The following is a 12748-nucleotide window of genomic DNA, read 5'->3' on the forward strand; positions in this document are numbered from 1 at the left end:
TATTATTCAAAAGTCAACTTACAATAATTGTTCCAAGTTATTGTGTTTCGGTAATTATAAAAGAAAAAACTCTTTCATTGCGGTGATATATTATTGAATTGCTAACAAACTGTTTTGTGTATCAAAAACACCCACTGTTGTATAAATGACACTTGGTAGATTACAAATATCCAGAACTATTATTTTAAATTTTTTATTTACTTGGAATTGTCATATTGTATGACCAATAATACAAATATCAATAGTGTCACGGGAATTGAGTGAAAAATTGTAATTGTTGATTTAGTGACGGTATGTTACTATTGTTGATTTATTATTCCATTTCTATTATATTAATTTTATTGTTGTGCCGGAATAATAGTAATTATCATTATTTTATTATTTTCAGAGATTAAACAAAGGTGTGAGACGGTGCTAGCGGTCAGTTGACACACTTCAAGGTTATTAACAACAATTCTTCAGGCATTGATACCCCGAGGCTCTTCTCTCCAAGATCTTCAAGACAAATGTGAGTCTAATTATTTGTTTTTTTATTGTTGATAACCAATTATTCATTTTTTTATTTTGAGATGAAAATTTTGCTTATTCTCTTAATAATGGAGATAATTATTAGCTGTCTGCTGATTTTGGTATCAGCAATTTCGCTAATTATTAAAATGCGGAGCTCCGCGGTTTTTAGACATAACAAATTAATAATTTAAATTATCTACAATTTTTTTTTTTTATTTTATTTATATTCCCGGCAGGCTTACAAATTATTCATTAAAATTTATTTTTTTATGCAGTTTAAAAATTAAAAACTTTTTTTTTCCCTTGAAAAAATTTTTTGTTGAAATATTAATGATAATTATACAATCAAAAATGTCATACCAAAGTGGCTAATGACATATTGGAAATTTTTAAAAATTTTTTCAAACAAATATTTGTGCTTTAAAATATAGCTGGCGCTTGTTAAAAAAAATATTTATCACAACTCTGCTAAATTTAAAAATAATACTCTGATGATAATTGATAAAAACATTAAACTATCGATTTGACATTATTTCTTACAAGTGATACTCGGGTGTCTGTCTAACTATTATTTAACTCAAATAATTGTTTAATTTTATTGAGAGATAAAAAGTGTCTTAGGTCAGGGGATTAAATAAAACATTAAAAATTTTATTTCATCAACTTAAAACTCTAGAATTAATTTCAGAAAATAATTATCACAAAAAAACCACCTTGAAGACAAAAACCATTTAAAGAATACTTCACATAATATCTTATCATATCACAATAAGTTAACTTTTCTCATTTCCTCTAACACAATATTTTTCCGTGATATAAGTGCCGATGATCATCATCGATATCATAAATCGACAATTAATCCAAACCAGATACGAAATATTGTATTTGAATCCGATCAATTGAGGGCATCGCCAGCTTTAAAAGCCTCTGTGACCTTCTCAGTTTAAAAAAACGATTACTAATCAAATGATCATAATTATTATCTCTAGCATAAATTTATTATCATCTTGTAAAATATTTACGCTGACTAAAAATTAATAAAAAAAAAATATGAATTAGCTTTGGTCGCACAATTAGTCATCCAGAGAATACAATTCTTCTAATTCTAATAAAAAAAAAAAAAAAAAAATGAATTTAATGGTGCAGACACTTTACAATTTTTTGATTTTTATCACAAATAAAATTTTGTCCAAAAAAAAATTTTAGTATAATAAAATTTCTATTTGATTCTTTTTTATATGTTTTTTTTTAAATTTGTAAAATTGTGATGATCAATTTTTTTTTAATTGTTCATTTTTTTATGTATTTTTCAAGAAAAAATATATCAATAAAATCAGTTAAAAATTTTGTTCAAACAAATTAAAATTTCACAAGAAATAAAAAAAAATTACAAGTTAAAATTTTTAAAAATCTTTTTTTATGATTTAAAAAATTATAAATAAATTCAGCGTATAATTGCAAACATTTAATAATAAATTAGTGCTATACAATTATATGGGTCATCCCTTTTAGTCATTCCGCTTGATCAGCAAACTCAAGATAAAATTCCTTAAACATACATGCGTATAAAATAATAGAAGAAATTGGCGATGAACTGAATCCGTATGTGGGTGAAAAAGTGTGACACTATTACAGAGTCTACATACCACTTAGCAATCTATCAATACATTAGAAAAAATATATACGTGCATATAAATATAAATATAAATAAAAATGTCTGGTCCTATTAGATTAATTTACATTAATTTACATTATTGTGTACCAAGTGACGCATTAACGCATTAATAAAGTAAGAAACATCATATTTATTACTTCACCCGTAGACTTTTATGCCTATTTACGGATTCTTCTGACGTTTGTTTTGTTTATTGAAAATAAACGGGCGATAAATATTTGTGACTTTAAAAATATTCTCACTTGTTTAATATTAAATACTCGAGTAAATTTTGCACAAATTATTACCATTAATTAATGCTAATATTAATGCGTATAATGGAACATTTAATACGCAAGTCTAAAGTAGTTTAAAAAAAAAAAGTTTATCTTTTTTGCTGATACAAATATTTTTTTTTATTTACATTACTGATGAAGCAAAGGAGTCCTTTGATACTTAATCAGTTGGTGATCTCTAGCATCGACACTGGCTTATCTTCTTTGTACTGTAGTAATACACTTGCATTACATTGCAAGTGGCTTTGGCTTCTGAAATAGATATTACGCTAGCTCTGATTATCATTATTAATCTTACTCGCGCAAGAGTATCGATTTTATTATTATTTTTTTTTATTTAGCTGCATAGTTTTGATTTTTTTTTTAAAGTGATTGCAGGAATCACGGCGATAAACTACCACTTGATATTTTTACGCTTAATTGAACTAGAAAAAATAATAAATAAAAATTACTATCTTTATTTTTAAAAAGTCGTTTTAGGATTATGATAACGGTATCGGATTTACTTTTAAATAGTTATTATATTTTTTTTTATAGAGTAAATTACTTTGAAAAAATTTTTAGTTGTTTCTTTTATTACAGAACGGAAATTTTTTTGGGTAGAAAATAATCTTAATGATTTACAATTAATTTATTAAAATATACTCATCGATGTGCAAATAATAAGTTCATTCATAAAAAAATCTTTCCATTAAAATTAAATGATATCAAACATAATAAATTTTTCGTTAAGTCTCTGTTATCTTGACTTACAAATAAATTTCGAGTAAATTCTTTGAACTCTTTGTAGTAAAGTTTTGTGAACCGATAAAAAATTTTAACGTAGTAGCAATAAATCAAAGAAAAGTAGAGATCAATGTTTTTAAGAATTTTTTAATAAAATATTGTGATTTATTGTTTTCTAGCAACCTTGCAGTCACTATGTGACTGTCTTGACTTGTGAACTATAAATAAATAAAATTTTGCTTTATTAAATAATTACTTTTGTTAAATTGCATTGTATTTTCTTAAATATTGACTTTTTTGAAGATATAAGCTCATCCCGATGTTACAATCATCAAGAGCTTTCATTTGAGTACCTACTTGCATTTTTGATATATATATATATATATATATATATATATATATATATATATATATATATATATATATATATATATATATATATATATATATATATTTATATATTTATATATAATATATATAAATATATGAAAAATTGATGTGGGTACTCAAATGAAAAGTCTCGATGAGTCTCAAATGAAGTCATCGGGGTGAACTTAAATCTTAAACAATGCCAATAATTCACAAGATACACTAAATTCTCTTTAAAAAAAAAAAAAAAAAAAAAAAAATCGATTTTATCATATGTCTATCCTGGACACAAAATTTTTCTTATTCTTTTAATAATATATATTATTGTCGCTCTAAACAAATTTAACATTAGTCTTTGGTTGTCCTCGTTAATTACGTCTAAAATATCCTAATTGACTAAAATATTTATTATTATTATTTTTTTTAACTCTATTTAACAAGTTTTATTTAGCAGCAGGATGTTCCGGAACCGGAAGATACTGCTAATCAAAGCTCGTAATTGTACTACATTGTTAAGCATTTAAACAGATAAATCGTTTCGTTAAACGATCTACACTCTCTTACATAATTATTAAATTAGAAAAAATATATACACACACATTATACAAACAAATAATTAAAAAAAAAAATTTTTTTTCCATAGACTTTAATTTTAAAAGTATATTGATATAAATATAAGTATATATTTACACTAAATACATAAATAATTATTAAACTTTAATATTAACAATTTTTTTAAAAATAAATATATATTTATTAATAAATATATTTAATTGTGTGCTAAATAATATTATTGCAAAATATTACGCTATTATTTTTTATAAAGATTGAATAATCTTCAATGACAGATTACCTGGAAATTCTATAATAAAACTAATCCATATTTTACTACAATATAAAACTAATTATATCACATATTATTATTTTAAGAAATATCATTTCGACGTTATCGTCTTTATTATTCATCTTCAATAAAAATATTAAGATTATTCAATTATAAATAATAAAGACGTAACCTCGTTAACTTTGATATTTGTTTAGTCCATTTTAACAATATATTACACTTATTTTCTAATTTAATTCCATCCAAATTCCATGTCTTCTATCTTTATGTTCAGTCCTTCTAAAGTTGAATCCATTTCTGCTTCATTGAAGTCTTCTTCGAAATTAATATGCTGAAATATAACAAATAATAAATATAATATTCAACATTTACTCTATGAAATTAAATAAACAACAGTACGTAATTTTTTCTTGATAAGTATTTATCAAGAAATAAAAATTAAATATATTTTGTGGACCTTTCAATAAAGAAAGTAATCAAAATATTTGTTTTCATTTTTCAAGAACATATATTATATATTTAGTAAACATTAATATATATGTTAGTCAGTATGATGAAAGTTGATTTTTAAATGAAAATAATAATTTTCAATATTATTTTAAAAATTGATAATTGCTTAGATGGGCAAAAAATTGAGTTATTGGAAAAAAAAATTTTTGTTTTTTTTTTTTTGATTTTATTCTTCATGGCAGATTTACAAAGCATTTATTAAAAGTTTACAAAACTCTATATTCGTATTTTTTTTTTTTTTTAATATTTTTTAAAAAAAATATAATTATTAAAAAATACTTCAATACCTTAACTTTCAAAATTTTTTTAATTTTATCAAAAAAATGTCGAATCAATGTATACCTGCAAAACAGCAATTTGCGTTGAATCACCAACAAAAAGTATCTGTGTAGCATTATCTCCTGAATTTCTTCCTTCTATTAACAGTTCACAATCCTTAGTCTGCAAAAAAAATTAAAATAAATCCCAACTCTTCTACAAAATTCCTAAAAAAAAAAATAAAAAATATGGTAATGATTTACAAGTGGGGTCAAATTTTTTGAAAATTTGTTAAAATTGTGTTAATTAATTTTTTTTTTAATTGTTAGTTTTTTTATGTATTTTAAAAAAAAAATATTTATCAATAAAATCAAATATAAATTTTGTTAAAAAAAATGAAAATTAAAATGATTGACGACCCCACTTGTAAATATTAACCAAAAATATTCCTACATTTTCCTCAGTTTGATCATTGCTCAAATTATCACAATTGGACTCAAAAATCCCATCGATCCCCTCAATTTCTTCGGTCTCGATTTCGCCTTCATTTTCATCACCATCACCGTTCATTTCTTCATCACCATCTTCAACTAAAGCGTGAGCAGTCCTTTTATGCATCACAAGAGTGCTGTTCTGTCGATACCTTTTAAAGCAGAGTTTGCACTCGAAAGGCTTTTGCTGGGTGTGAACCAAGTGATGTTTGTAAAGACTAGAATACTCAGTAAATCTTTTATCGCAGTTTTCAATAGTACATGCGTAGGGTTTTTCCCCAGAATGAATCCTCACGTGGTTTTTATAATTAGTCGCGCTGGCGAAGGCTTTATTGCAAGTGCTGCATTGATAAGGCCGCTCGCCAGTGTGAGTCCTCACGTGAACTTTCCTGATATTGGAAGTAGTGAAGGACCTCCCGCACCCTTCATAAGGACAGCCGAAGGGTCGCTCACCAGTGTGGGTCCTAACATGCTTCAGCAAGTCCCCCGAGGTCTTGAAGCTCTTGTTGCAAGCTTCTGCATTGCACTTGTAGGGTTTTTCCCCGGTGTGAGTCCTCAAGTGGGCTTTCAGGCTGTACCCGGTCGAGAAACTCTTATCACAGCTGGAGAACGTGCACTCGTAGGGTTTCTGCCCAGTGTGTGATCGCTCGTGGACCTTCAAGTGATGCAAAGTGCTGTAGACTTTTTCACAGCCGTCTCTCGGGCACGGGTATTGACTTCTTTGACTCACCGCGCTCTGGCTTATTTTCTTCACGAATATTTTCTCTTTGCTCGGCGCATTGCTGCATTTTTCACCGCTCAGTTCCCAGAGCTGGTTCTCCGCGTGACTTGTCACCATGTAGGTCGTCATCGCATCGTCATTATCTATTATTTCCACGCCTGGAATCTCTGGCTGGTTCGACGATCCGGCGTCTGGTTGCTCAGGTGTGTTTGATAAGTCTGAGAGCTCGCTGATTAGAATCGTACGGGTTGCTTTGTCCAGCGGATTTTTTAGCTCCAGGTCTTCCGGGTCGTTCGCGACGAAAGCTTGGCTCCCGTCTGGCAATGTTATCGCGGTCAACGTTGCTCCTAGTAGTGGGTGCTCGTTTACTAGTATCCCTTGCACTTGGGACTCCTCGTTGTTTACCATCACTGACAAACATTCTAACACGTCCTCGGAAGTTTCCTGTTGATTTTTTTAAAATTAATTATTGATGATCAGTAGATTGTTTTGATAAATAATTATTATAATTAAATTAGCAGATATTTGATGATTTTTAAGACTTTTTTTGATTAATAAATTAAAAATAATTATTGATATAATTTATAACTTTGATAATTACATTAGCAGACATTTGATAATTTTTTAAATTAGTAAATTTAAAATAATTATTAATATCATTTATAATTTTGATAATTATATTAGCAGACATTTAATTAATTGAAAATATTTTATCAGTATTATAAATGTGGCTGATAATTATCTAACTTGGATTGAATGAAAAATTTGATAAAAAAAAATTCATTAGTCTGGTACTTTTAATTTTATTCAAAAAATAAATTATTAATAAATAATTTTGGCATTTAAATCAGCTGATTTCTGATGATTTTTTATACAAATAAATTCATGTAAATTAGCAGACATCTGACTAATTTTTGTTTTTATTCAAGTAAAAATAAATGCAAAAAAAATAAAATTATTGTCAGTGTACATTAAAATTTGTGTTCTTAAAATTATCTAATAAAAAAATAATAACTTACATTAGACTGATGTAAAAGTGAAAAGTTGGGTTTACAAATAAGATCTCTGGTAGACCCATCATCTTCCAAAGACATGACATAAAATAAATAATCCAAAAAATGTCATAAAAGTTGATAAATAAAAATTTATAGGTTATTTTTTGCTAAAATCACCAAACACAACAAAATAATTATTTATTTTAGCGCTCAACTTTTGACCATTCATTTTTTAAATCAGCTGTTCCATTGCAATGATAATATTATGATAAAAGTGTTTTATAAACACCAGCAAAGTTTCTAAACACTTTTATTAATTCAGTGTTCATTGAACATTCAATAACATAAATTGTCAAGACTTGAAAAAGTATTAGATAGATAGATAGATAGAGAGAGAGAGAGAGAGAGAGAGAGAGAGAGAGAGAGAGAGAGAGAGAGCGAATAACACGGTGTTTTACGACGATGCTGCCACCCTGGTAGGAATTTGTACGTCTCCCAACTTTTAAAAGCAAAAATAAAAAGAAAATAATTTTTTTTTTGCCCTCCGGGCGGAAAGTGGCAACTTTCGTCCCGCTACGCTAAACAAAGTTGCCGCTTTCCGCCTTCGTCGGACAAAAAAATAGTATACAGCCCTTGGAAAGTAAAAAAGAAAACCTCAGATCACATGTTTGTCGACCTCGGCTTCGCCTCGGCCAACAATTACATGTGATCTGAGGCTTTTCTTATTTTCCTTCCCAAGGGGTGTAATATACTATTATTTTTTCCATAATTGATTTTAAAATTTTTAAATTCTGAATTTTAATAAAAAAATTTTTTTAATTTTTATTTTATAAATTTTACTTTTTAAATTTTGGTGCTAATTTTATTTTTTCAAAATGGCGCAAATGAGAGTGACAGCGCTCCGTACGGCACTTACGGTACTAATAATAATGAGAAATTCGAATTTTCAAGTTTGAGCTTGTTTGTGGTGACGACGCTAACGGTTTGCGATGCTAAAAAACGTTTATTGTGTTATCAACAAACATAAATTACAAACAATTAATAATAACAGTGAAAAATTTTATAGTGTCACAAAATAAAAATTGTTTTATCACCAGGAACAGTCAAAGGTAAGAGAATTTTAATATTAGTCATAAATAACCCCAAAATATTAAATATAAATTAAATAACCAAAAAATAAAACACACCCATTAGCCAACTGTCATTCTAAATAATAAATTAATTTTAATTTTAGGTATTAAATTAAAAAAACTTACAAATATTAATCATGGTTCTAAATAAGAACGACCTGGACCGGGCGTTCTCTCCAAATAAGTCAAAAAAAATAAGAAAGCGCCGGTCATTGGGCCGTGGACCTCCCAAGCCCAGCACCAGCGGTAGCACTTCCAAAGCATTGAAAGGCGATGAAGAGAAAACCAGCATCAAAGTTATCGTTCGTGTGCGACCGGCCAATGATCGCGAAGATCAGGAAAATTTTCGCACCGTCGTCAAAGTCATCGACGACAAAATGATGATTTTCGACCCCAAGGAAGAGAAAAATCCGTTTTTCTACCGAGGCGTGGTTCAGAAAGGCCGCGACCTTCTAAAAAAGCAGAACAAGGAGCTCCAGTTTATTTTTGATCATGTTTTCGATATTACTGCCACAAATGAGGAAGTTTTCGAGGGAACTACAAAGGAGATCATCTATGACTTGTTAGAAGGCTACAACTGCTCTGTCTTTGCTTACGGAGCGACCGGAGCTGGGAAAACGCACACGATGCTCGGCAAGGATCACGATCCGGGCATAACTTATCGAACTATGGCGGAGTTATTCAACCAGATAGAGACTCAGAGCGAACTTAGGGATTTTAATCTGGGCGTTACTTATTTAGGTACTAACTTTATTTTTTTTTTTTTTTTTTTTTTTTTTAATATAAATTTTTTTTTTTTTATTAATAGAGTAGAAAATTTTTTTAATTTAGTAGAATATTAATTTTTCATCTATATTTATTATCGTAGCAGATGAATTTTAATACCTGAGAACTTTTAAATATTAAAATGAAGTATAATTTTAATTTAATCAGTGAATATGTAAAATATTATTTAGAAAAATTTAACGTGGCATATATTCACTGAGTTAAAATTATTGTTTATTTATTCGACGAAATTCTAAATTAATATTACATTATGACATTAATTTTTCTCATAATTAAATTGTATAAATTAAAAAATTAAATTTGTATTCAATTTATTTTTTTAATTATATTTATTTTTAACTAAATCAAATTCTAAAATAGTAAAAATATTTAGAATGTTTAAAATTGAAAAATTAATTATTATTAATTTAGATATTTTCATGAGACGGCAGTTAAGTAACGATAATAACATAAAAACATCTAAAAAAAAAAAAAAAATAATATTAATAAAAATCAAGATTAATATCATCAAACTTATTCCTATCCAGAAATCTACAATGAAAATGTCCAAGACCTTTTACACCGCGTGGGACCTCTCGCCCTTCGTGAAGACGGCCGAGCAGGAGTAGTAGTCTCAGGTCTGAAAATAAAAACAATAAAAAACGCTGAAGAGCTGCTGTCTCTGCTGGCCCAGGGTAACAGGAACCGAACTCAGCACCCGACAGACGCAAACGCGGAATCAAGCCGGAGCCACGCGGTGTTCCAAGTCTACGTGAACATCACCAACAAGCTAGACGGGCAAGTAAAGCAAGTAAAGCTCTCGATGATCGACCTGGCGGGTAGCGAGCGAGCTTCCGCGACTGGTTGCAAGGGCGCGAGGTTCAAGGAAGGCGCGAACATCAACAAATCGCTTCTCGCCCTCGGTAATTGCATCAACAACCTCGCGGAAGGCATCAAACACATTCCTTACCGAGACAGCAAGTTAACTCGCCTGTTAAAAGACTCTCTCGGTGGAAATTGCCGCACCGTGATGATCGCCAACATCGGGCCGTCCAGCCTGAGCTACGAAGACACCTACAACACCCTCCGGTACGCGAATCGCGCCAAGAAAATAAAAACCCACATGACCAAGAATATTATCTCCTGCGAGATGCATGTCACCGGTTACAAAAATCTCGTCGATGAGCAAAAGAAGGAAATAGCGATGCTGAAGCAGAAGCTGCTGATGTTAGAGTCACGTCCGCGCACCAATTCTCCAGAGGTGGACCGGGAGGACAACAAAAAGGACGTTAAAGAATTTAACGACCGACTTATTGCGCTGATGGATAACAAACTGCTGCTGAATGAAAAAGTTCTCTCGCTCCAGAGCGTTGATAAAATTTTGTGCTGCAGAATTCAGTTCAAGATCTCAGCTGATAAGCGGCTGCACAAGCTGACCAACAATCAGGATCTGCTACCGCACGATCAAAACGCCAGTGGAAAGTCTAGAGTTAATAAATCGCTGGGACACTTCAAGAGACAGCGAGACATTGTCAAGGCCCAGATGGAAGAAGCCTGGACTGAGCTGAGGAAAGTTGAGAAGAGTATCGCCGCTTTTGATGAAGAAGTTCGCAGCAAAGGCTTGGCTGAGAAGCTAGCTGACACTTACGCTCAGCAAAGGAGTCGGCTGGAGAACGCGAGGAACCAGCAGCAGATCGAGCACACCAAGAAGATCAGCAGTCTCCAGCAGTGCGAGCTGGATTCTGTTGATACTATCACCAAGATGATGAGCAACACCTTGCAGAGCTACTACAGTATGATGCGAGGCTACGGAACGCTTACGGAGAAGATGAAACTGGAATTCAAGCAGCTGATCAAGTCGCTGGAGGGAGTCAGGAATATTAAGTGGGCTGATGCGGATCTAGGGACTTCTCAGGATGCTTACACGCTGATCTGTCTGTCGACTGACGAGCTGGCAGACCCTCTGAGGATGGAAATGCCTATTCATTTGCCGAGTTACAATGAAGAGGAAGATTATCCTCCAGCTACTCCGCCCTGTTCAGAGCTGGCTGGCAGTGGTGAGGCCAATAAAACTTTTGACGGAACGCCCGAAGGCATTGGCAACTCGACCATCACGCTTGACAGCGAGTCCCAGGGCTCTCAGGATGAGGAGGTTGATGAGAAACCCGGGATTGATGCAAGTCAGTTGAACAATACGTTTAATTTAGCTGAGAATAAAAATAAGAAACGTGTTTTAGTGGATAAAGACGCGCCGAAAGTTCCTTTGAAACAGGCCAAGCGCCTCTCCCCGAAGAATAAATTAGGGCTGGCAAGTGGAAGTGAATTTGTTGCGGGGAAAGAAAATAAAGCGCAGGGAACTCAGAAACCTATGAGTGTTATGAGCGCCAAGAGTGTGGCTATTCTCAATAAATTGAAGACTGAACGAGCTAAAATGGGAAATCCTAGCGCGGATTCTGCTAATGACTCAACGTTTAAACTTGTCAGAAACAAGGAAAGGAGGGAGCTTAAAAAAAATCATCCGTATATGAATGTTAAGTCTAAGTAAGATTTTTTCGTTTTTTGAATAATTATTCTCTTAATTTTTAATTATTTAATTTCTGCTTTTTTTTTATTTTTTAAATTTTAATTTTGTGACTTTTAAAATTTAATTTCGTGTGTATTTAATTTTTATCATAGAATACGCGAAATTTAATTAGCAATTTTTAAAATTTTGTGCGTATTTAAAAAATTTTGAACGCACAAATTTGAATAATAATTTTAATTTTTTTTAAGCTACAACAATCGGCTAATATTGAGAAATAAAATTTGTATTACAGGATTAATTCAACTGCGCAATCATCTAGAGTCCCCTGGTGAAATTGTTATGATTATTTAATTTAAGAAAGTATATTTTATCAAAAAGTAAAATATAATAGAAAATCGTAAAATTTTTAACTGTTTGTTTTTTTTTTAAATGTTTGTAATGTATTAAATATTTTCATATATAAGTAAACTACGATAGGATAGGAAATTTTTTAAGTGACTATTAACTACTGAATACTCCGTTGATAATAACCATTTAATTTTTGTAAGCGACTAATAGAAATGATGACAAAAAATAAAAATGGTAATTTTAATTAATATAAACTTTTCAAATTGAAATTATTGTAATTAAAGAACGAAAAAATTTTTATTGTAAGTAAAATTTATATTTGCCACTGAGTATTAAGTATATTAACGCTAAAAGCAAATTAATATTAAAGATAATTTATATATTTAATTTTAACGAGTCTAAGAATGACAAATTAAATTTAATTGTAAGTTTTGTAATTTTGATATTTTATGAATAAAATTTCATTGATAAAAATATTTGAGTTTATAGAATAAATACATTCGACACAAAATTTTGCTTATTTTCCTAATAACATAAATTCAGGTTTATAAAAAAAAAAAAAAAAAAAAAATGCGTGCCGTAAAAAATAATATAAACAAAGTCAATA

The 12748-nt window shown here is 30.1% G+C and overlaps 3 protein-coding genes across 3 annotated transcripts in view; 2 read left to right on the forward strand and 1 right to left on the reverse strand.

The window, feature by feature from the left end:
• The first annotated feature begins 29 nt into the window (after window positions 1-29).
• The window catches only part of LOC141529077 (coiled-coil domain-containing protein 102A), a 98032-nt gene continuing 85313 nt past the window's right edge, over window positions 30-12748 (forward strand). The window contains exons 1-2 of the mRNA XM_074245442.1: window positions 30-291; window positions 389-508. The gene's annotated coding sequence lies outside the window, so the exon portion shown is untranslated. The remainder of the gene's footprint in view (window positions 292-388; window positions 509-12748) is intronic.
• LOC141528579 (uncharacterized) lies at window positions 4357-7719 on the reverse strand. The gene is made up of 4 exons (XM_074244707.1): window positions 7399-7719; window positions 5621-6823; window positions 5252-5350; window positions 4357-4730 (listed from the first exon to the last, which is right to left on the reverse strand). Exons 1-4 carry the CDS (start codon window positions 7471-7473, stop codon window positions 4632-4634), a joined length of 1476 nt encoding a protein of 491 aa, XP_074100808.1. The 5' UTR covers window positions 7474-7719; the 3' UTR covers window positions 4357-4631.
• On the forward strand, window positions 8345-12613 carry LOC141529075 (kinesin-like protein KIF18A). The gene is made up of 4 exons (XM_074245433.1): window positions 8345-8483; window positions 8609-9245; window positions 9818-11810; window positions 12086-12613. The coding sequence occupies exons 2-4, from the start codon at window positions 8642-8644 to the stop codon at window positions 12123-12125; spliced, it is 2637 nt and encodes an 878-aa protein (XP_074101534.1). The 5' UTR covers window positions 8345-8483; window positions 8609-8641; the 3' UTR covers window positions 12126-12613.

This window comes from Cotesia typhae, unplaced genomic scaffold, assembly GCF_013202065.1.
Source record: "Cotesia typhae breed Kobodo isofemale line unplaced genomic scaffold, CoteBio_Ctyphae contig_44, whole genome shotgun sequence".
Classification (NCBI taxonomy): Eukaryota; Metazoa; Arthropoda; class Insecta; order Hymenoptera; family Braconidae; genus Cotesia; species Cotesia typhae.

Bases quoted from the DNA above. Each gene is read 5' to 3' on its own strand.
- LOC141528579 (XM_074244707.1), bottom strand. From the start codon at position 7,473: ATGTCTTTGGAAGATGATGGGTCTACCAGAGATCTTATTTGTAAACCC. The intron at 6,824-7,398 runs GTAAGTTATTAT...AAAAATCAACAG, and splicing joins CACTTTTACATCAGTCTAAT to GAAACTTCCGAGGACGTGTT. The intron at 4,731-5,251 runs GTATACATTGAT...GTTATATTTCAG, and splicing joins CGCAAATTGCTGTTTTGCAG to CATATTAATTTCGAAGAAGA.
- LOC141529075 (XM_074245433.1), top strand. From the start codon at position 8,642: ATGGTTCTAAATAAGAACGACCTGGACCGGGCGTTCTCTCCAAATAAG. The intron at 9,246-9,817 runs GTACTAACTTTA...ATTCCTATCCAG, and splicing joins TCTGGGCGTTACTTATTTAG to AAATCTACAATGAAAATGTC. The intron at 11,811-12,085 runs GTAAGATTTTTT...TTTGTATTACAG, and splicing joins TATATGAATGTTAAGTCTAA to GATTAATTCAACTGCGCAAT.